At 41.4% G+C, this 24,262-nt stretch overlaps 2 protein-coding genes across 7 annotated transcripts; one reads left to right on the plus strand and one right to left on the minus strand.

Annotated features, from left to right (window-relative positions):
• The first annotated feature begins 209 nt into the window (after positions 1-209).
• Positions 210-8,348, plus strand: ddx18 (DEAD (Asp-Glu-Ala-Asp) box polypeptide 18). 4 transcript variants are annotated; one of them, XM_051405040.1, is made up of 21 exons: positions 210-371; positions 624-806; positions 981-1,058; positions 1,118-1,156; positions 1,293-1,370; positions 1,508-1,546; positions 1,625-1,702; positions 2,035-2,132; positions 2,288-2,306; positions 2,438-2,605; positions 3,939-4,074; positions 4,191-4,291; positions 4,402-4,601; positions 4,736-4,850; positions 5,143-5,282; positions 5,369-5,530; positions 5,861-6,013; positions 6,178-6,291; positions 6,479-6,535; positions 6,630-6,807; positions 7,517-8,348. In XM_051405040.1, exons 1-21 carry the CDS (start codon positions 263-265, stop codon positions 7,660-7,662), a joined length of 2,391 nt encoding a protein of 796 aa, XP_051261000.1. In that variant the 5' UTR covers positions 210-262; the 3' UTR covers positions 7,663-8,348. The 4 variants fall into 4 exon arrangements, with proteins under 4 accessions (XP_051261000.1, XP_051261001.1, XP_051261003.1 ...); XM_051405041.1 differs by lacking the exons at positions 981-1,058; positions 1,118-1,156; positions 1,293-1,370; ... (1 more) ...; positions 1,625-1,702; positions 2,288-2,306 and adding exons at positions 1,176-1,195; positions 1,235-1,292; positions 1,410-1,487; positions 1,801-1,839 and having other exon boundaries at positions 2,113-2,151; XM_051405043.1 differs by lacking the exons at positions 981-1,058; positions 1,118-1,156; positions 1,293-1,370; ... (1 more) ...; positions 1,625-1,702; positions 2,288-2,306 and adding exons at positions 1,059-1,097; positions 1,410-1,487; positions 1,801-1,839 and having other exon boundaries at positions 2,113-2,151.
• Positions 8,015-23,450, minus strand: LOC127366199 (glycerol kinase-like). 3 transcript variants are annotated; one of them, XM_051405045.1, is made up of 20 exons: positions 23,277-23,449; positions 20,281-20,354; positions 19,216-19,322; positions 18,991-19,068; positions 17,586-17,665; positions 17,170-17,307; positions 16,799-16,908; positions 16,626-16,692; positions 14,912-14,947; positions 14,298-14,365; positions 13,393-13,435; positions 13,231-13,311; positions 13,024-13,102; positions 12,797-12,893; positions 12,495-12,579; positions 11,745-11,865; positions 10,932-11,075; positions 10,745-10,831; positions 10,530-10,604; positions 8,015-9,240 (listed from the first exon to the last, which is right to left on the minus strand). In XM_051405045.1, exons 1-19 carry the CDS (start codon positions 23,328-23,330, stop codon positions 10,531-10,533), a joined length of 1,623 nt encoding a protein of 540 aa, XP_051261005.1. In that variant the 5' UTR covers positions 23,331-23,449; the 3' UTR covers positions 8,015-9,240; position 10,530. The 3 variants fall into 3 exon arrangements, with proteins under 3 accessions (XP_051261005.1, XP_051261007.1, XP_051261006.1); XM_051405047.1 differs by lacking the exon at positions 23,277-23,449 and adding an exon at positions 20,664-20,770; XM_051405046.1 differs by lacking the exon at positions 10,530-10,604 and having other exon boundaries at positions 23,277-23,450.
• Positions 23,451-24,262: the final 812 nt, after the last annotated feature.

Below are 24,262 nucleotides of genomic sequence, written 5' to 3' on the forward strand. Positions count from 1 at the left end.
GAATATATAGTCAGGCAGAGCTTCTGTTGCACTCCTATGTGCTTATTTTACCAGATACGGATATTTCTTAAAATACCTTAAAATGAATCTTGTAGCAAATTGTATTACGTTTGTTTGCAACTTTTATGCCATCGCTTCTATTTAATTTATCTCCAAATTGTTCCTGCCTGTCCGCTATGCGAGGTCCTCAGCAGTTTCACTCAGGCACTTGCAGACTGGTCCCGTCGAGGGGTCCTGAACACACACACACACACGTGTTAGCATGGCGGACCTCCAGACGAAGCTCCTCCGGAAGAAAATCCAGAAACGAAATGAGAAGAACAAAGAGCGTAAACTGCTCCAGAAGCGACCCGAGGAAGAAGAGGAGACCGGTACGTGTTTGTAAACAAAAGTATCCGGTTGTTGTTGTTTGTTTTCTGACGCGGTGACGAACTTCAACCTGCGTCGTTAGCGTCGTTAGCTTCGTTAGCTCCTCACGCCACGACCTGTAACTCACAGACACGATGTTAGTTTATTTAATTCTTTATTTGTGTCACTGATTATTGTTACTTACTACCCAAAGACAGCTGTCCTGTAAGATTGAAGCGTCAACAGATGTGCTGACAGTTTGTTGCTTTTAACAGTGAAGTCAACCGGGCCGGTGGAGGAAGAGGAGGAGGAAGAGGAGGATGGCTGTAAGACAGACAACAAGCCCAAGAGAACAGAGAGGAAGAAGCAGCCCGAGGAGGGGACCACGACAGAAGAAACTCCTCTGAAGAAGAAGTCAAAGAAGAAAAGAAAGCTCGCTGACACATCTGGATCACCAGGTAACAGCTGGATCACCAGGTAACATCTGGATCACCAGGTAACATCTGGATCTCCAGGTAACATCTGGAGGATCCAGGTAATATCTGGATCACCAGGTAACATCTGGATCACCAGGTAACATCTGGAGGATCCAGGTAATATCTGGATCATCCAGGTAATATCTGGATCTCCAGGTAACATCTGGAGGATCCAGGTAACATCTGGATCACCAGGTAACATCTGGAGGATCCAGGTAATATCTGGATCACCAGGTAACATCTGGAGGATCCAGGTAACATCTGGATCTCCAGGTAACATCTGGAGGATCCAGGTAACATCTGGAGGATCCAGGTAATATCTGGATCACCAGGTAACATCTGGATCACCAGGTAACATCTGGAGGATCCAGGTAACATCTGGAGGATCCAGGTAACATCTGGATCTCCAGGTAACATCTGGATCACCAGGTAACATCTGGAGGATCCAGGTAATATCTGGATCTCCAGGTAACATCTGGAGGATCCAGGTAACATCTGGATCTCCAGGTAACATCTGGAGGATCCAGGTAATATCTGGATCACCAGGTAACATCTGGAGGATCCAGGTAATATCTGGATCACCAGGTAACATCTGGAGGATCCAGGTAATATCTGGATCACCAGGTAACATCTGGAGGATCCAGGTAACATCTGGATCTCCAGGTAACATCTGGAGGATCCAGGTAACATCTGGAGGATCCAGGTAACATCTGGATCACCAGGTAACATCTGGATCACCAGGTAATATCTGGAGGATCCAGGTAATATCTGGAGGATCCAGGTAATATCTGGATCTCCAGGTAACATCTGGAGGATCCAGGTAACATCTGGATCACCAGGTAACATCTGGAGGATCCAGGTAACATCTGGATCACCAGGTAACATCTGGGGGATCCAGGTAACATCTGGATCACCAGGTAATATCTGGAGGATCCAGGTAATATCTGGATCACCAGGTAACATCTGGAGGATCCAGGTAACATCTGGAGGATCCAGGTAATATCTGGATCACCAGGTAACATCTGGATCACCAGGTAACATCTGGATCTCCAGGTAACATCTGGAGGATCCAGGTAACATCTGGAGGATCCAGGTAACATCTGGAGGATCCAGGTAACATCTGGATCTCCAGGTAACATCTGGATCACCAGGTAACATCTGGAGGATCCAGGTAACATCTGGAGGATCCAGGTAATATCTGGATCTCCAGGTAATATCTGGAGGATCCAGGTAATATCTGGATCTCCAGGTAACATCTGGAGGATCCAGGTAATATCTGGATCTCCAGGTAACATCTGGAGGATCCAGGTAATATCTGGATCACCAGGTAACATCTGGAGGATCCAGGTAACATCTGGATCTCCAGGTAACATCTGGAGGATCCAGGTAATATCTGGATCACCAGGTAACATCTGGATCACCAGGTAACATCTGGAGGATCCAGGTAACATCTGGATCACCAGGTAATATCTGGATCACCAGGTAACATCTGGATCACCAGGTAACATCTGGAGGATCCAGGTAACATCTGGAGGATCCAGGTTCCCTCAACCTGAGAGTTGGGACGTGTCGGGTTGTTTGTGACGGCTAACTTACGCGTGTCTTCATTCCAGCTGAAAAGAAGACCAAAACAGTGAAAGAAGAAGAAGAAGATGATGATGAAGAGGAGGAAGGAGCAGCGGTAGCAGATGAAGATGGAGAACAGTCTTCTGATGAACACGAGGGAGCCTCAGATGAGGAGGAAGAGGAGGATCAACCTGAACTACCGTCTGGTTTAACAGGTACTACAGAAAAGGGTCACGTACAGAAGGTGAAGAGGGAAGAGGAGCGTCTGTAGTGAGGAAGAACCTGGTGTCAAAAGTTTGTTAGATAAAATACACATTCAAGTTTTTATTCAAGAGTCACTTTCAGACGTATTTATGTACAGGCGATGGGAATTTTTCATGTCTGAGTCAGACGTTTTCCATAAAAACTGCGACACTACAGGTTAATTTAAAAATAAAGTGTCAGTCGAGTAACGCTGCTACAGTCTGAATTAAATTAATTTTTTTTATCCCTTGTAGAAAACAACAGCAATCATCAGACTGTCAGTCTTTGTCTAAACTTTATATTTATGCCAATTTCTGGTATAAAAAAACATTAAAACACAGTTGCAAATTAGAAGTAAATGAGTTTTAAGAGTGTTAAACTGTTTAAAATAGGAAGCAGAACTCTATATTGTGTATGTTCTAGTGGACACAGACCTGGTTTAACTTTTCCCTCATGCTCATTATATTCATCAATAACGAAACCACAGAGATTGACAGTAATTCAGTCACAGAATAAGTTTAAAATCCACCCACCACTTGATTTTTTTTAGTTTTACAGATCAGCTCTGTAGTGTTGCCTCTGAATGTAAATATCTCTGAATGTCATGCTTGAATAAAGCTGGTGAAGGTGTTTGAATGTCAGATCACTTCAACACATAAATGAAAACCAACAATGCTCCCAATTCCATGTCTGAGAGGACTAGAGACAAAGACACTCCGGGTTACAGTGAAACATTTAGCTGCCCTGTCTCTCACTCATACACATGTGTGTATAAACTACATTATTAACCTGGTTAGACACCTGATTGGTGAACAGGAAACCTTCAGCAGAGATTCAGCTGGGTTTGATTTTAACCTGGTTTCTTATTTACGAAATCATGTTTGGTCAGAAAGCAGATCATAACCTTGTTTCTGTAGCGCTCTGTGGTTTCATTCAGTAACCAGAAAATGTTTTTTTCCCCTCTTTATCTAACATTGAAATTCTATTCGGTCTATTTACAGACCAAGTTCCCCAATGTTGAACACATTTCAGCTGCGTTGCCTTTATGTGTTGCCCGCTCAGTGTTTCCATCATGAAACGGGTGTCAACTAAGGCATACAGAGACTCTTGTGGTTGTCTTTGGGAGGAGTCACCAGTGATTCTCCTGACAGGAGCGACTGCAAGGACACTAGTTTCCCACGGCTGATTAATTCGCCAGGAAAATAATCTGTTTTCTGTTTTCTCACTCTTCCCCTTTGGCCTTTTGGTTAAATGGGATCTGCTTTTGGGAAAGCATTGCACTCATCATCGACTGTTGACTTTCAGGAGCATTCGAGGACACATCCTTTGCCTCTCTTGCTGAGCTGGTGAGCGAGCACACGCTGAAAGCAGTGAAGGAGATGGGCTTCGAACACATGACTGAGATCCAGCACAAAAGTATTCGCCCCCTGCTGGAGGGGAGGTGAGTTTCAGATCAGTTGGTTGTAACTGATGTCAAACTGGGTTTCAGGTCTTTTGACAACCATATCATGACCTTTGTGGATACTTACAGTGTTTCTGTTTGCTTTTGTTCTGCAGGGATGTTCTGGCTGCTGCCAAGACAGGTAGCGGTAAAACCTTGGCCTTCCTCATCCCGTCTATAGAGCTCATCTACAAACTCAAGTTCATGCCCAGGAACGGTAATACTCCTGTTAATTTAATATAATAATAGCATAAAGCTTGATGTCTCAGACTGAATGATACAGAAAAGCTGAGTCCTTAACTAACCTCCTCTTCTCTTTCTCCCCAGGAACCGGTGTAGTGATCCTTTCACCCACACGCGAGTTGGCAATGCAGACGTACGGTGTGCTGAAGGAGCTGATGGCGCACCACGTGCACACCTTTGGCCTGATTATGGGGGGCAGCAACCGCTCAGCTGAGGCCCAAAGACTGGCCAACGGCGTCAACATCCTGGTGGCCACTCCTGGCCGTCTGCTGGACCACCTCCAGGTGAGTTCTGACGGGACATACGGCACAGAAATCTCACTACCAATGTTTCTTGGACTATTGTATGTGCTATTTCTGTCAATTTTATTGCTCCTGCTTGTATAAGAATATTAAAAAAAGACTCTTTGTGTCTTCAGAATACTACTGGATTCATGTACAAGAACCTACAGTGTCTGATTATTGACGAGGCCGATCGTATCTTAGAGGTGGGCTTCGAGGAGGAACTGAAGCAGATCATCAAACTGCTGCCGAGTACGTATCAACTGCTGCCCACTCTCCTTCCCCTGTCATTGGATTTCAGTCCATAATGTGCTCTAAAAACACTGGATCCTTCCCATAATGCAACCTGGCATCCTTTATCAGACCCTCCCTGCCATGTAACACAGGCTTTCTGTTAAAATGTCTCCAAACCAAAGCAAAGACGAGTTATTTTCTCAGACTAGAGCCACAAAAAAGCCCAATACAGCCGTTTCCACAGGCTGTGTGCAGTTTAATCTGTCTGTGACCCATCACTGCTTAATGTTTGTGCCTCTGCTTCCTCCAGAGAAGAGACAGACCATGCTGTTTTCAGCCACTCAGACCCGTAAGGTGGAGGACTTGGCTCGTATCTCCCTGAAGAGAGAGCCCCTCTATGTCGGCGTGGATGACAACAAAGACAACGCCACTGTAGATGGCCTGGAGCAGGTACAGTCCGCTACCTTTCTCTTCAATCTGTTCCCATATATACTATAAATAAACTGATGTATAAACTGATGTTTGGTGTGTTTCAGGGTTATGTAGTATGCCCGTCAGAGAAGCGCTTCCTGCTGCTCTTCACGTTCCTGAAGAAGAACCGCAAGAAGAAGTTGATGGTCTTCTTCTCTTCCTGTATGTCTGTGAAATTCCACTATGAACTACTCAACTACATCGACCTGCCTGTCATGGCCATCCACGTAAGACTAATCACTTACCTTTTGAGCATCATAAAGTAGAGTTGCAATGATTGGCTCATTAATTAATTCCCTTTCAGCTATTAAATTAATAATTTTGCGTAATTTTTGCGTAGAAAAAATGTAAAATTTTCAGATTTCAGCTTCTCAAATGTGAATATTTTCTGGTTGTAGTATGACATTAATCTCACCTTGGGCTTTGGGAAACAGTGATCAACATTTTCTGACTTTTCATGGACCCATGATGGAAATAATTGTTACTTGCAGCCCTATCCTGAAGTCATGTGGTATTCAGATGCCTCAGCTGCAACTGTTTCTCCGTCTGTCTCACAGGGCAAGCAGAAGCAGACCAAACGTACCACCACCTTCTTCCAGTTCTGCAACGCGGACTCTGGCATCCTGCTGTGTACTGACGTGGCAGCTCGAGGGCTGGACATCCCTGAGGTGGACTGGATCGTCCAGTACGACCCCCCAGATGACCCAAAGGTATCAAAACTACGTCATAATACGACAAGATACTAATTCAGAGAAAATCTGCTTTAACCAACGACGTTCACAGAGCCTTTAATACGGGTCTGACTTGAAGGGCACTTTCTGAGTTGGGGTCAAGTCCCAGATTAAGACTTTAAAACTCTACTCTCGTTCCACAGGAGTACATCCACAGGGTGGGCAGGACAGCCAGAGGCATCAATGGCAGAGGGCACGCGCTCCTGATCCTCCGACCGGAAGAGCTCGGCTTCCTCCGCTTCCTGAAACAGGCAAAGGTAACCATCTGAAAATGCCGGTTTTCATTTAAATACACAGCTGGTTGCTACCTCCTTTGTCTTTATAGCGTCAAATAATTCCAAAATGTCCAGTTTTACAGTCAGTTTTTGCAGCCTTTACTGATACTAATGTGTCATGTCTTTAAATGGGATTTGCCTGTATTCACACGTGTCCTGTGTTGTCCAGGTCCCGTTGAGCGAGTTTGACTTTTCTTGGAGTAAAATCTCCGATATCCAGTCCCAGGTAAGAAATCTACCTCTCCAGTTCCAGTATATATCGTTAAGTTGTTGGTTGGCTGTCCAGGTCTAATTTCAAACTTGCCTCTGGTTCTTTTTAGATGGAGAAGCTGATTGAGAAGAACTACTATCTCCACAAGTCAGCCCAAGAGGCCTACAAGTCCTACGTCAGAGCCTACGACTCCCACTCGCTCAAACAGATCTACAGCGTCAACACCCTCAACCTCCCCATGGTGGCGCAGTCCTTCGGCTTCAAAGTCCCCCCCTATGTTGATCTGAGTATCCTTTGCTGCGGTTCTACACACAATCTGTTACATTTGGCACTGCACACTGTTCAGTTTGATGTGTTTTAATCCATTTAGTATATGTTTATAAAAAAAAGAAAAGGTTTGTAATCCTGATTTCAGACTGACATGCCGATGTCGGGTCATACTGAGAATACATGCGTCTATCTTGTCTACAGCAGTCACCATTGTAATTACTCCTTCTTGGTTCTGGCACACAGCTTTAGTCCCACCCCCCCCTTTGCTCATAGAGATTGGAATCGAGACCCGGGTCCAAATCGCCTGATCCACTGGAATTTATTCCACAATCTGGCACGTCTTTCTGCCCATTACACATTACAAAACAATGTCCTCAAACTCGTGTCTGGAAAGTTACAACAAGGAGTCAAGGCAGAGAGGAAGAAACAGTCTAAAGCGCGGCCCTCATTTCACAAAGAAATTCAAACTACTATAACTCTTTAATCTACACTGGGCTCAGATGTAATAAAAGTGTTGTATTGACAAAGAATCGGACCGATAAGCAGAGTAGATAATGGTATGTCTATCAATAAAATCTTATTGCTAGGGTTAATTGCTTTTTCAACCCAGAAACGGCTGTTTGATGTCTGACACCAGCCTCAGAATCAGGCAAACTGATTTTACATAATTAATGGAAATGTCTTTTAAAAACCAGTGTTGTTTTCCTTAACCGAACTCCTCTCCAGACGTCCACAGCGGTAGAGGTGTGAAGATACAGAAGCGAGGCGGTGGAGGCGGTTTTGGATACCAGAAGTCCAACAAGGTGCAAAAATCCAAATTCTTCAAGCACGTCAACAAAGGAAAGGGTGACAAGAGGCAGTTCTCCCGCTGAAGCCCTTCAAAGGAACTAAATCCTGGACTGATTCCTCTCCTGTGTATTTGAAGAACTGGCCCCAATTTTTTTTTTTTTTTTTTTTTATTACATGAACTTCCTGCTTTGGACCGGGTGCCATGTTGTGTTTAGGGACCACACGTCCCTCAGACATTATCTACACCCCATTTTCCTCCTACGAGTTATGTAAAGGTATTTTGTAAATGTAAACATTGTGGGTGCTGAAGGATTCCTCGTGTGGACGTCCTGTTCAACACAACTTTTCTAACATTTCTTCCTTCCTCCTGACTGGTAATATTAAATCTCTATTGACTTAAAAACATCGTTTGCTTCATCAATAATTATGTAGACATTTCTAATTACAAAGAATGTACTCAATTTTATTATTCAAGTCAGGTTTTTGCATTTATTACAGCATCTATACATTCCTACAGAGCTGAAGGATTCTTGCTAAACATCTTGTCAACAAATCGGAGGAAAAAATTGTCAGATAACATAAACTGTCTTGGAGATAGACTCTGGGATAATTACACATTACAAAGATGAACAAACCTTTATCAGTCACCAGGAATTAATACAGTACCCACATGTTCCCTTTTCAAATGATTAAAAACCTAAAAAAGCTTTCACTAAATGTAACTTAATCTTAATGTTATCTTCATTGTGAATTAAAGTTAGCTTCCATATTTTCATGTGGATGTACGATGATTCGGATGTAAAAGTTTTGCTTACATAAGACTGAAACAAATCTTAATGGATTGTGTGTGGACAGATGTGACAAATGGTTTCTTTAGTCCTACTGACTTCAGTAATGATGAACTTAAAAAATAATAAGTTCCTTAAAAACAGTTCCCTTTAAAAACACCGGCATGGCTCCCACAATCCTCCTTCATACATTATAAAGTGCTGTTGAAAGCCCCCCCCCCAAATACACCCAAATCGACCCAAATGTCTCCTGAAACCTTTAACTGTAAGACAATAATATGTCTCTTTCCCCTCTTTAGTTCCTCCCAGAACAAACCCAACTTCATTTTTAAAAACAATTAGTCTCAGTCAACATGTCTAACATCTGTTCAGAGTTGTGTTTGGATCTTTAAAACATACAAAGACTACGCACAGAACAGACGGTTAAAAACAAACAGTACAGTATCTGCTGAGGTGAGGAGGTACAATAGTGCAACTCTTTACTTGATAGGAACACCTGGTCTTCCCCTTCCTATAGGTTGAAGGCAAATTCAGAGTATTTACAGGATTGTGAGATTTTAAGAACACTTTCCCCTCTTTCAGAAAAGGAAGACAAAGGAAGTCCAATCAGAAACCGGTCCATACTTGCTTCAGAACTCCTCCACAGGTTGTGCGACTCTTCATTGCAGCTGGCACTTGAGGTTGATGATAAAACGGTGTTCATTCATGTCACAGTGATGGGAAACTACTGCTACACGTCGCCCCGAGACGACTGCACATCACACAGCCATTCATTCAACTCCTTTATTCAGTGTGAGCTCTTCTTCCAGTGTTGCTCCATTGTCGGCTTCCATGTTCCCATGAAGGTCTTATACCACAATTACTGCTGGTGATCTGTGAGAGGAACAAAGATTATATTATTTATATGTTTTATTATTATATTTTCACTAAAATTCAGATATAGAGCCAAACACGTTTTGTCTGGTTGTGAAGCAAAACGTGTGTGAACCCAGTGGGACTGCTGCTCTGTCATGTAGCATCTGACTCGTCTCTGTGGTTAAAACGGGTTCAGATAGACCAGAACCGGTAGAGAGGGTCCATGTTGATGTTAGTAAGTCGCATTATGGGAAGGATCTGGTGTTTTTGGAGCAAATTATGGACTCAAAGTCAGATTTTTTCTCTGCCTTTGCTGTATCGATTTTTACCATCATCACTACAGACGTTACACCGATTCAGACAAATATTTAAAAACTGTCAACAGAAATCTAAATAAACCTCAAACAGCTGTGAAATGTAGTTTTGGAAGTTGCATAACTCAATAGACGTAAATATGTTCTGTTACTTCTATCCAATTATAAGCATGTGTCTGTGCCTTCGACTCCTCTCACCTTGTTTATTACATTTCATTTTTTACCTGCTCATTGTCTTCAGCAGCAGCTCTTGGCTGGATTACACTCCCAGTAGAGTTCACTTTAAGATTCTTTAAATGACTCTTTTTTTAAATATAATTTAGGCTAGTTATTAAGTTGTCAGCTCCAAATAAATTGTCAAAATTGGTTGCCCTGGATTATTTTCAGGTTAAGACACATTTTGGATATCTGACTCAGACTCGCTGCTGCCCCTATATCACCATATTCAGAGTTCAGTCAGACCTTACATTAAACCTCTCTTCCACATCTCTCGGGTACGATGACCTCTAGTGGTGCTTAAGGGATTTAAACTTTAAACTGCAGCTATGCTAGTGACAGAGCAACGGCCCCTTTCAGTCAGCTGGAAAAAGTGAGAGAAGTAATAAATACAGTCACATGCAGACCTATACAACATAAACACAAGGGCTGGACCAATACAGAGTTCATTCAGTTCACAATAATGTCATCCACAACTGATCTGATGGAGGTAACTTACTTACATTTACTCTGTTCAATTAGTTTTGTAAATTAGGTATTTAAAGGCATAATTATTGCGTCCACCGATAATGGACAAAGCATTTTCAGTGGCTTTTATAGTCTAAAAACATCTGTATTGGAAATGAAATATCTGTGTTGGTCAAACCCTTTCGACACGCTGTGTTAGTGATGCCTGGAAATGTGAGCATGCCACAGCCAGCCCCCCGTCACAACATGAAGAAGTTAGTGCTGTAACTTCACACTGTCACACATGGCGTGCAGCAGCGGCAGTCGGACCTTAGGGGTCGGCTCTGGTGGGGGGAGGAGTGGGAGGGACCCCCCAGGGGTTGCCGTTCGTCTTCTTTCCTAAACCTGTCGTCAGTAGAAGAGAAAGAAAGCACCTGAGACAGTCACACTTCTGCACCAGGTCACCACTCAAGGTTCAGGAAACATTAAAAACATCTCATACAACTGCTGGAATAACTTCACTAATAAATAAGACAAACGTGTACCGTTGGCATTGCAGCAAGGCTCTGTGGTCTCCCAGTTCATGGCTCTCTGGACGGCTTTCTTCCAACGAGCAAAGCGGAACTCGCTTTCTGTTCGTGAGGAAGGCAGACAGACGGGTCAGGTGAGGCGATACAGTTCAAGTAGCTATAAAGGTTTATCATACATTTCCTCTGGGTCTGCTTTCTTTACCGTCAGAGTTGATCTGAGGTTCATATTTCTCTGATGTGATGTGTGGGAGGTGACCGGGACTCAGGTTCCACACTTTGACTCCCTCAGCTGCACCAGCTGCCATGGCTGCACCCAGAGCTGTGGTCTCAGACATGGTGGGTCGCACTGGACCAACATGAGACAGACACACACAGGCAGAAACACAGAAAGAATAAATCAACATGTAATATGCAACACACAATCAGGGAGGGACAATGTTAAAATTCTAGGTGATCCTTAAGTTCATGTATTTTTGCTTGGTACACAATCTTACATTTGGGCGCATTTTACTAACCTTCCAAGGTTGGAAAAGTATTTAAAGCAGCGGATTTATCTCAGTATCCACAAATATGGATGAAAGTTGGACATTGTAATGTCAGTCCTGTTTGATGTAACGTCGTAACGTGATGGGCACACACAATATGTACACACCAGTACATTTGTGCTCTTACTCTACTCTTGTACGTCAAAGTCAAGGTTCATGTGTGTTTTTTTAAAACTGGGACAAAAGTCAGGAGGACAGAAAGGGTGTAATGTCCAGGTTCAGACTCGGTGGTGTCGATGGTTACCCACATGGTTTGTAGGAGAGAAGTGAAGTTGTTCCTGCTGCCATGATGTTCTATTTAAAAGAGTACTAACTCACTTTACACTGTACATGGACACACACTTGTTTTAAATGATAAACACTTTGGACTGCAGCTTTGCATAAATAGTATTTTAGATAAAATAACTGATAAATACATGTATATTTATTGGATGTGTCTGTTTTAAGTGTACACATGAGAGTCTCCCTACCCACGGACATGCAGAGGATGTCGGCCTGCAGCTGCATCAGTAACCTGTTGGACGTCATGCCTCCATCCACCTGCAGCTGCGTCAGATGTACGCCGCTGTCCTGGTTCATCGCATCGAGGATCTGAAAAGATACACACAATGTGCCACTTAAACACAAACCAATAACTTTTACACCCAACATTAACATTCTTGCTGACATAAAGTTGGTGCTTTTCTATTTTCAGTGTTTTAATTTCTATGAAGGGATCACATGCTTCTCAGTCAGTTGCAGAAATGATATCATCATTAATCATATTTGTTTCCTTAGAAAACAGGCGTGAAACACATCGTCACACAGATTAATCTACAGGGTGGTTTCATAAGGCACTGGGTGTAGATCTCTATGCACTTCCTTCGGTCGAACTCAGAGACAAGCCTCTGAAATGATTCATGCTAAAATCATGTTTTTGTGGAAAGTTGTAGGAGGTTCATGCAGCTTGCAATATTCATTGCTTTGAGTGAGTCGTCGTTTCCCTGAATCCCTCCAGCTGAAGGGTTGAGTGCAAAGCTAGCATGAATCATAAAGTCACAGTGACTTTCTGTGGCATCACGTCAAACAAGTAAAACATCAACACGTAATGTATCTGCAGTCAGTTGTCACACGTAGCTGGCAGCAGGGAGTATTACTCATTTAGGAAAGTTGTTGCTACATGTGCTTTCCTCAATCACCCCACCCCCCAAAGCAAGAAGCAGAAAGGAGACACGGCTCACCTCTCTGGTCTGAAAGCAGACGGCTTCAAGGGCAGCAAAAGCCAAGTGGTTCCTGTTGGTGAACTGAGTGAGCCCACAGATGATGCTGGAAAACAATGAGGAGAAATAGTCTGAATAAACATTACAATGAGTCTTCTAATGTGTATTTTCATGCTTTCACTTCATTGACCTGTCTCTGAGGAAGACACTAAGAATCTATACAAGAAAACAAACAATCAAAGTGTCACATCCTTTTGTCCTCATTTCAGGGTCAAATTACAGTTGATGGTTCAGACATGTGTTTGAACAGCTGACTGTCTCACCCTCTTGCACTGGGCTCCCAGTAGGGGGCGTAGAGCCCGGAGAAAGCCGGCACAAAGTAACAGCCGTAAGACGAGCCTGCTGCTGCTGCTAGTGTCTCTGAAGTAAGACGAGGGAGAAAAAAAACAAGAGGAAGAGTTGTTATTTAAGCACAAATAGTTTTTTTTTTTTTTTTTTAGCCTTTTGTTTCTGAATGAGTCATGAATTTCATATAAGATTGGGTAAGTACCGATCTCTGAGGAAGACTGCACAATGCCCATGTTGTCCTTCAGCCACCGTACCACTGCCCCTGCGATGGCCACTGAACCCTGGGAGGAAGAGGGAGAAACATCAGACCCAGACCAGGCAGGTTGAAAAGGCAAACCAGGGTATACCACATTGCAGTAAGCCCCTGCAGAGTTCAGAATGAGAAGGGCTAATAAAAGCTTTCACACACCTCGAGTGCATAGCAGGTGGGCTCGTCTTTTCCCATTTTGTAGGCGACCGTGGTCAGCAGGCCGTGGTCTGACATCACAGGCTAACAGAGTCAGAGGAAAAACATGTGACGTGTGTGAAGTTAAAGCAGAACAGAAGCCACAAATGTAATTTAATATCTTACCTTGGTCCCTGTATGTCTGAGCAGGAAGCAACCGGTCCCATACCTTTACCACAACAAGGAAAAAGGGAAAGAGACCAATGATTGATTATTGATGACAGTCACTCATAGAACAAATAACATCGCTCACTTATTTACTTTATGTCTGAAGGATGGAGTTAATCACACTTCTCCATTGTTATTTATGCCTAATATGCTTTTGAAGTTGATTAAAAAGGTTAGGAAGGAAATAAGGAAAGGAAAATATTTGACTTTCTCCTTTTCCAGTTTTCTACCAGATAAAAAAAGTGTTATCTTTATTCAACAAAACCCGTCTTACTATCTGTACACTGGGGATTTAATCTTGTTTCTCACTAGATTTGGCAACTTTTTGACCTCTTTAGCAACTTTTTACTTTGCAACAAAAAGTTTGGATCAAAATATCCAATATTTCTCAGTGAACGGTCTCTCTTTGACAGATCAGCAGCCAGACAGAAACGTGAATGAGCTGTGACTGTGTGTACCTGACAACCAATCACTGATCCCCATTGTTTATCCATTGTTTTTAACTCTAAATGATTTAACCTGAAGATTTAACGGTTTTCTTTCTCAAAATAGAGAAATATTTTCATAAAAAGACGTTGAAATAAGAGGCAGATTTAAACACACATCGTTGAGATGATGGCAGCTTGAGAACGATAAAGCTCGTTCGAGTCAAACTGACTTGTTTTCTTACTTTAAGTTTTAAAATCTTCTACATGCATATAAGTTTTAACGTGCGTAAATTAGCATGTTTTAGTTTAGTTTAGTTTAAGCTACTTTCCACTGGAAATAGAGGTCAATCATGTTTGATGTTTAAACATACATCAAACTGTCTTTAATGTTATGTAACTTCAGCACCAGGGAGATGATGACGGCGGAGGGCTTACGTGTTTTTGGCTTGGCCCTCTGTGAAGCACATCTGACCAACCAGAGCAGCCGACTGATCGCCAAGACACTGACGGAGAAAAGTTCCCAGTTAGACGACCACAACAGTCCATTTATGCATTTATACATATACACTAAACATAAGCCAACAACATCCACTGACCAATACTGCCTGTCTGAGACGGATAACGATTTTAGATAGGAATGAAAATAATGAGGTTACTAAAGAATGGTGGGACATTTTACAGCTGAAAACTTTACAATTAAATGGTCAAATAAATAAATGAGAATAAGACTCAAACATAAAAACACAGCCAATAAAACCTTTTAAAAAAAATATGAACTATAATAAGTTACACTAAAATAAGTAGTAGTGTGGCGAGTATTAAATTCAAGCGTCTAAATGCCTAAAGATCAGTTTCATGTCACTTTTAGGTCGACATGCATTGACACAATATGCATCCGTGCTATTATTGGCCTGGGAAGAGTATCATATGTCTGTAGTGGAAACTCAAACGCCTGGAGGGAAAGCCACATGTAACGTACACCACGGCACACTGGCCACATAGACAGTCGCTATACAACACAGTTACATAACACGCAGAAGAGTCTTTACCCCGGAGATTGGAACTCCTGCAAGAGAGCCGGATTTCTGGAGAGAAGACAGAAACACAGAGTTTAGAGTTTGGACGAATGACTGCAGGATAATGTTGACTGTTGTGTAATTGCTCCTCTCAGGTCGTTACAAACACACTGCAGGACGCGTGTCTACGTTGAAAACCACTGGATCAACACTATAATGCTCAGTCACATTTCAATTCCCTACAATAGTGGCACCCTTACCAAACAAGTGACGTGTTGTATCACAGTTAAATACCTATTTGTAGCAATAATAAGAATAACAAAACAAAAACATTCATGTAATAAGTTCGCATAATCACAGCTATCTACACGATTGGACTTTATTATTACACAATTAAATGATCACTGAAAATGTCCAGCTTAATGTAATAAATCTCATTATGTAATACTGTCAAATCAAAGTCAGGGCAGAGCATTTAATTACCTAATTAGGAAGTAATTATCATTTAAGTTCACCTTAACAGCTGCAATATGTTTGCCAGTTAAACACCAGCACTGCAGAAGGTTTGTTTACATGCACATTACATGTACATGTTTCTGGTGATAGAATTGGACAATTTCAATATAAGGCTGTTGCAAACATCAGTAAAGCCAGAGAGGACATCTCTTCTAGTTTTATTTAATCATTTACTATAGTTGACAGAAAGCTTGTTGCAGCATGTGAGAAATGGTTCTTCTCAAATAGACAAGCTGCTATTTAAAAAAAAGGTAGTTTTACCATAACAGTGACAGCTAGAATCTGAGGTAAAATAAAAATTTGACCCATAAAAGGAAAAACAACGAAAAAAAGCTGCCAGGTCAGACTGCAGGGCAATGTGCATGTTGCATAAAACAGGTTTAACATGTTGTGGTCAGGAGATAAGATACGAGCACAGACAAACAAAGACACACGATAACAGCACCGGTGAGACACACACACACACACACAGACACACACACACACACACACACACACACACACAGTCACTATTATTGCTCTTCAAATGACAGAACATCATTACGGTTTGTGTTATTGGTTCAAATCATCTGTCAGTGTAGCAAAACAACACGGCACCTTATCGGGTCATTTATCAGGGTGAGACCACAATAAGGAACTTTATTCGACTTAACTGAAATCCATTTAAACCATGAATCCAGATTAGACAGACAGACACACAGTCTTTGGGAGCATGTGGAATGATAATAAATGGGAACTCTTTCTGTAAGTTTGTGATTAAAACCTTAAAAACCTTTAAAGCTTTGTGCACAAGTTATGCACGTTGCTTTCTCTGATATCAGCTCATCAATATACATTTCTTTAAGCATTCTTTCAGGATCATAAGTTTTAAAAATCATCTTAATAAGACTGTCTTTCATTCTGAAATACTGAGTCTGTCCATCAGAAGTTTGAAGGGACAACAATATTTGAGTTGGTAATCCTTTATTACTTCACGAGTAACACTATCAGTAAGTTATCTGCTATTCTGATCAATTACACACGGTTATCTAATCAAGTTCTATAACCATTACAGTGATTAAAAGGTTTCATGAGACCATTCACCAGCACACTTTATGATTACAGCTAAGTCTTAATTTAAATGGATTTGCAGCTCTGAAGATCTTCAAGTAGGTCAGGTCTTATCAGCTCTATCTCCAAACACAAACAGTGTCAGTGAAACACAGAAAAACACAGCGTTAACGGAGCTCACCATCCAGCCGTAGATCTCAGAGGAGCTTCTGACTTTGGGGAGGATTTCCATTGGGACATCGAAGTACCTACAAACAGCACAAACAGTCATAAAGATGCTGGCTTAAAATGCCGACTCAGCATAAAAGGGAGCGTCATCATCATCCTCTTTACCGTCACCCTGTGGGGGTTTACCTGCAGAGCTCAGGGTCCCAGTCCATGGTGTGGATGTTGAAGAGCATGGTGCGACTGGCGTTTGAGACGTCCGTACAGTGGATCCCTCCGTTCCTGCCCCCCGTCAGGCACTGAGGAAAAATAACGTTGCATATAACAAGTGTGCATCAAACGTTTACCTAGACTCTGTGAACCTCTGGCCATAGTTTCACAAATGGAAACACAGCTGTAACATCTCTCGTGCTACCTCGCTTTGATTCACACAGGAAACAACATTTTCCAGGCTGTAAATAGACTTAATTCGGCACAGTTAAGCTGTTTTCTTAACTTTCAGACTCGACTCTCTCTGACCCGGAGCCGGTGCACAGTTGCAGCCTTTGAGGAGCTCTTACCCAGATGATCCAAGAGTCCACCGTGCCAAACATGGCGCGCTCACTCAGCACTGCCTGTCGCACTTCGTCCACGTTGTCCAGCAGCCAACGTAGCTTCACTGCACTGAAGTAGGTACTGATGGGAAGGCCCGTCTTGTGCTGGAGAGCAGAAACAGTTGAAACACAGATTAGCGCATTTGGTATAAAAGGAAAATAAACCACCCTCAATGATTTTAGAGCAAAAATAAAGAATTTCCCCAGACTTTTATTCTATGTAAAGACTTTTAGTAATTCAGAATCAAAGGATTACATTCATCCATACACATGTTTTATATATTCTGCTCATCCTGTTCACATTCCTGGAGTTTGTGAATGCTGCAGTCTGAATCTAAAAGCTAAAAACAAATGAAGGCTCTCTCTCTCTCTCTCTCTCTCACCTTGAGGTGGTTCTTGTTTTGGCCGGGAGTTTTGGTGATGAGCCTCTCCACCGTTGACTGTGTGCGCAGGTCCAGCCAAACTACAGACAAAGCAGAGCTTACACACAGGAACCTAAAATATCTAGAGCAGATCAAAGAATGAAGACTGACATTTAAGGGCTTTCTTCTGCCACCCTCAACTCCATGTGAGTATTGCCTCCAGAGCAGCTGTTCCAGGTTGATTCGAAAATTCAGTCAAAATTGTGAAATTTATATTCTCAGAACATATTTTTGTGTAGCTGAACTGTTTCCCCTTTAACTTCTATAGCATGAATAATTGTCTAGCGCCTCATATTTATATTTTTTTTCTTGTGATATTCAAGTTTCAGACAGTAGATTTAGTATTGAGGCCGAAAGTTAAAATTCTACTCAGATAATTTCATGAAGCCTTTTTTGTTTTGTTGTGTTTGTTTTCTTTGAGACTTGAAGCAAATAAAAAATAACTCAAAGTATAGAAGTACAAGTACATCAAATAGAAACTACCACCTGCAGCTAAACATGTACATTTTTTGCCTTACAGCACAATGTATGTGCATTTAAACAATGGGAACATAGCAGCAAATGTTCTCAATTTCCTTACAAACAAAAACTTCTGCCATCAAAATCATTTGAAAGATTTAAATTTTTACACCCACCCACCAACACATGACTCACATTCCTCTACATAGCAACCGAGAGACAGCTTGCACATGAACCAGACTTTCAAACTGAATGTAAGGGCTTTTTTGGGGGATGAAAGCTTCTATTTGCTGGTAATAAAAGCACACTGGACTAGGGTGGGTGGTGACTGCATGTGCTCAGCTCCTACACCGACTCACTGCCACAGTGCGTGGTGGGGCAGGGACGGTGATGACACAGGACACTACAGTATGATGCAGCCTACCGTAGTCATACCGCTGAGCTGTTTCCAAGATTACATAATCTCCCAAATTAAAAGAAGTTACAGCTCAGAAGTAACCAAAGAAGTTGTAGCAATGGAAAGAAAGAACAGAAATAATTCCTCCTCCACTTTCTGAATCGACGTCACTTTCCCTTTAACTGTAACATTAATTTGGCCACAGCACTAGTCTCTAAATTTCCAGGTACCTTGAAAAGACACATTGCTGGATGAATTGAGGGAGGGGGGGTCTAAATTTGGAAACACCTGTTGTTCAGCAGTTTGACTTCTATTTATAGATTTTGGATTTTTACTGAAGGAGAAGGAGTAGATGTCATTTAAAATCTCAAATTATTATAAAAAGTAAAGCAATCTATTTACATGTTAAAACATGCCTGATGGGGGGGAACATTAAATATTACATAATGTCTATGTAAATAGGAATATTTGGCATTGATACTGGTTCTCTCAGACGTCTAATGCACCTACCAATGGCGTTGTAGAGTGGCTCTCCGGTCTCTTTGTCCCAAACCAGGGTCGTCTCTCTCTGATTGGCCACACCAACCGCTGAGAGAGAAGCAACAACATAGATGTAAAAAAAAAACCTCCACCCATTCCTCTCTCTGTTAGGTGTGGTTTCTGTCTCCACTCCATCTCCACCCACAGTTAAGCAAGGTCCTAGGTACACACCCCCCCCCACACACAACCCCTCACCTTTTATGTTGGAGATGTCGATGTTGAGCTGGGAGAGTTTCTCACAGGTCCTCTCCATGCACTCGTAGACAGACTGCATGATCTCCTTGGGGTCCTCCTCCACCCAGCTGATTGAAACACAAACACAGGCATGTAAAACCCAACCAGGTTTCTACAGATACAAAGATAGTGACTACCTGTTGCCTACCACATGGCTACACTGTGTTAGTGGGTTTGGAGTTACGGGGTTAAAATAGAGGAAACCGTTATGATGGTGCAAAGTCTTTCTGAGTAGACGAGAAGTAAACAGTTCCTCTTGGCTGATTTGTCCATGCAACGTGATCTGAACTGATCCCCGATAGATTCAAGAGATGTGCATTAAAGTGACAATATCCAGCATTTAGCTGTTGTTTGTGTTATAAAACATAGAGCAAAGATTATATTCTGACTACAGCAGGTTGTGCCAAATACACGGCCTCTGGTTCTTTGTACAGTGTCCTGATCAACCATGGATAGATTGAGTAGACAGTAAGATCTGAATATGCATCAACCACGCCAGCTTTTGTGTGAACAATAAAATAAGAGCTGGACCTTAGACTCCATTACGTTACACACATAAAACAAAGTAAGAGATTCGTCTGAAACGTAGTTAAATTATAACCCAGTAAACATTCAAAGGGAACAGGAAGGCACAGTTATCACAATGTGCAACTCGGTTCTTTAAATGCACAACGAAGAATGGTTTTAAAACTACATCTTTTAATATTTGTTTGTATGTAAATTGGGTATAATAAATATGATTTACTATGTGTGCATCCAGTTGTACCAGGAGAATATGCTTCAGTTGGGTTTAAGAGTTTCTTAGCAGCCCGTTCTCCAAGACTACTGTGTTATTACTGATTAATTCATTAATTTTGATAATCGAATAATCATTTTAGTCATACAAGTAAAAATGCATTTGCCGTTTGGTGCTTCTCACGTTTGAGGAAATTCTAACAGATAGTGTCGCTATTTTCTGGCATTTTATAGACAAACGATTAATTGAAAAGCAATCAGCAGCCCTATGACGGAGGTCCGCGTACTCACCCCTCTTTGGGGAAACTCTGGTTGATCTCTACTTGGTGGTGACTCAACAGTTCGGCCGTTTTGGCGTTGAACACCTGAAAGAGAAATTGAACTCATAAGAGACAAAGAACAGTAATAAAACAGCGAGTACAGGGAGGTGAAAAGAGGTTGCAGTTATCTTATTAAGACAACGTGTATTGGCACAATAAGAGACTGCTCCCTGTTACAGAGGGGGAGGAAGATTTACCATGAGGCAGCATATTATAGTTGTAACCTATAGAGTCAGACAGAAGTCAGCATTTCTTCTAATAAGGTAATAGGATCATCTTCTGTATAGCATTACCCTTCAACACAGCAATACTACACACACACACACACACTAGGAAAAACTTGGAAACATTAACCTCGAGGAACGTACGACCCCCACAAGCAGTTTCCAGTCACACTGCAGCCTTGAACTCTTTCAACTTTATGATCCTCTCACATCCAGAAAGACTGAGCAGACCCCGCTGACACTAAAAGGGACAGAGGTCACATTCAGTTGAAGTCACGCAGTTGGACAGCGAGAGGGAACATCGTCACATCGTCACGGAGAGACAAACTGAATGACTGTGAAAGTATGTGAGAGGGTGCGCAGGCGGCAAATACGAGTTTTATTTTGATTTTAGGCCAACTCAGGTCAGACATGGACACTGACAAATCTAAAACCAAGGACCACGGAGCGTTTACTGACACCTTAAAGGATTCCTCACAGAGATTTCAAAACTCATTCAGCTACATACAAGCCAATACAAGTTCTGTACGACAAGTACAACCTCCGAACTTGTGACACACCCATGGTCATTTTATCATGTCTGTAATAAGCAGCTGGATCCGACTAATCTAGAAATATCTACAAGAAAAAGGTCATTCATTTGATTTTATATAGTAGTTTCTAAAATAACTTCATAAAATATCCAAAAGTACACAATTTTGTGAAGTCTGGGGGATTTCCAGGGGTTGGATCAAGATGATTTGTATGTGACACTGTTAAATATGTACACAAAAAGTCTGGGAATAAAGCTCGGAGGCTCTGTTGAGGGCTTTTATTTTAACTCTGTCATGGATGTCATCATCTATGGAGGCGTGTTCGCTTATCATCATTCACAAGATGAGCCTCAAAACTGACCTTCTGGGTTAAAGTTTAACTTCTGGTTAAAATCCACCTTTTCTGTGTTTTAGTGTTGTCAGATCAGCGCTCAGACAGGGATCTCATAAAGGGGTCAAAGGTAAGAACTGGTAACCATCCAGAGCAATGCGGTGGACATCCATAACTTTTCAACACAAAATATATAAAGATTATATAAATTTGTGTATTTCTCATCTGTTTTTTTTTTTTTACAAACAACAGTCCTGTAAACAAATATTTACCAGGTTCTGAGATAAGAACAGACACACGACGACTCCCGGTGGTCTCCGCTGATCAAATCAAAGAAAAGCTGATTTCACAATTATTATTATTATTTTTTACCAGATTTACTCAAGCACAAAAAAAAATCCTTTCTGTCTACTCGCAAACTAACAAATTGAACTTTTATCTCCACAAAGCTCCAAACTCTTCTGAGCCAAGTCTGAATCTTCCAGCTGACCTATTTGAGCGAGCCCAATTTTATTCACAAAAGGTTCATTTAACCGGATTCATTTTTACTTGTTTTGCTCGGGGGGGAAAAAAAGTATTTCTGCAGTCACACGCAGGTAAATCCAGAGAAGGAACGGGAAGATATTAAAAGGAGACGAGCTTCTTGAGCTGGTTCGACGTATCAACAATGAACTGTAATTAAACTGTTGCTCCTACGCTGCCTTCACAATTGCAATCACTTCTTATTAATGATCCAATATATATATATACATCCCAGTTGAACTACATAAACATGATCAATAATCACTGCAATGTACTTAATACTGTGATATAAAGAGTTTCTGTGACAGTCTTTCATGCAAACAACAACTTAAAAGTCACTGAATATATTTAGTGTTTGATGTTGAGTAAAAACAAACATTATTATAGAATTAACGGCACAGTAACAACATATAACTTTATCTACTGGATTCACTGTTTATTTATTTATTTATTTATTTATAGTGGGTTTAAAGGTTTTCAAAAGTTACCCTATGTTATCTTAAATACTCTTATTGTCTTTAAAGAAGTGCAGGCTCGTTACTACTCGCCTTATAATAACATGTGTGAGTGATTGTAATCAGATTACCTGTAATATCTGAGAAATGTCAAGAAGGACGGGAGGGAGGGGGAGAGAGAGAGGGGGGAGAGAGAGGGGGGAGAGAGAGAGAAAGGGGGAGAGAGAGAGGGGGGAGAGAGAGAGAAAGGGGGGAGAGAGAGAGAGAGAGAAAGAGAGAGAGACAGACAGAGAGTGGGAGAGAGAGAGAGAGAGAGGGGGGGAGAGAGAGAGGGGGAGAGAGAGAGAGAGAGAGGGGGAGAGAGAGAGAGAGAGAGTGGGTAAGGGGCTTCCTCCTTGTTGCCCCGTACCCTCTTTCTCCTGTTTTAATGTGTATAATGTGTTTATTGATCGATGATCGATTCCTGATGTAACTGTTAATAGAGAGGCTAGCATTGCGTGCTAACAGTTTTAACCTCTGAAACTGAGTGAAGATAAAATCTACAGGATCTATTTAACCGAGGAGAACAACTTTATACTTCTGATTCATAAAAGTGTTTTATTTCTACTTTAAATACACACAGTTAGTTAAGTTACCCTGCGAGCTAATTCATCTGTAGCTTGGTCCAAAGTTATCAATAAACATTAAACACAGCGGCTCGGTTCTGTTCAGTCGAAGAACTCGGTGTTTGTGATCAGTTCCGGTCCCAAATAAACAATAAAATGTCGACGTTACCGTTAAAAACACAAAGTTTTACGTTAACCGTTAAAAACACAAAGTTTTACGTTAACCGTTAAAAACACAAAGTTTTTTATGAATGAAGTAGTCGCGTGTGAAAACGGGCGTCTGAACACGTCACTCACCAGAAACCTCGTCGAGCTCGTGCCCTGATCGATGGCAGCGACCAACGGCTCCATCCTCGCGCCGTGCTTCCGACCGTTACAATGAGCCGTTAACGGCAACCGTCCGTCGGTTAGGAAGGCACGAGAGAGAGAGAGAGACCGTGTGTGTGTGTGTGTGTGTTTATTTTAAATACCAGCCACAGCTCCTCGTGAGGGGTAGGTCGATTGTGGGCGGGGCACATCGGGTGACGTGCGGGAACCGGCCGGTTCTGGCGCTGTGATTGGTTCTGCGTCAGAAGGCGTCGGCCGCTCGTTGTCCAATCAGATTCGGGGGCACAGCTCCCTGACTGGGTCGAAGGAGAAGAAATAAATAAAGTTGTATTTTACTTTAAATCTATTCTTATTGGAGCAATTTTTAAAAATAAACTAATTATATTTCTTGGAAATAATATAACAAAATATTATATACAAAAAAAATGGCAATTCGCCAAATCAATTCCAGTGTGGCAGGCACTTAAACAACAGGTCACTATATTAAATAATAATAAATAATAATTAACATCGTTTTTAATGGTACAAAGTGAGTCTGTTACTTTTTCCTTATTTGTTATCAATAAATACATACATAAAAAAATGCTCGACTGTAGTGGTAATTCACTTTAATTAACATTAAATACACACAAAAAAAACATTAAATAAAATGTTATTTCTCTGGTTATTTGTGTTTGTGCCAATAAAAATAAATTCTTCATTTGTATGGAGGACAAAAGCTTCCATTATAATAAAAGCATTAATTCATTATTATTTGTTTCATTAATAAAGAGAGAACTGTAGAAATAAAAGCCTCAATTATCAAATAAATATGCAGTTTAATTAAACATAAATATGCACAGAAATAGAATAAATAAATACATGTATCATACACAAGCCTGTATCTCAGCATTTCGTTCATTTCTGTGAAGGAAAGATAAATTAAATTGTTATTTATAAAGCGTAGATTATTATAA

Source organism: Dicentrarchus labrax, unplaced genomic scaffold (assembly GCF_905237075.1).
Source record: "Dicentrarchus labrax unplaced genomic scaffold, dlabrax2021, whole genome shotgun sequence".
Lineage (NCBI taxonomy): Eukaryota > Metazoa > Chordata > Actinopteri > Moronidae > Dicentrarchus > Dicentrarchus labrax.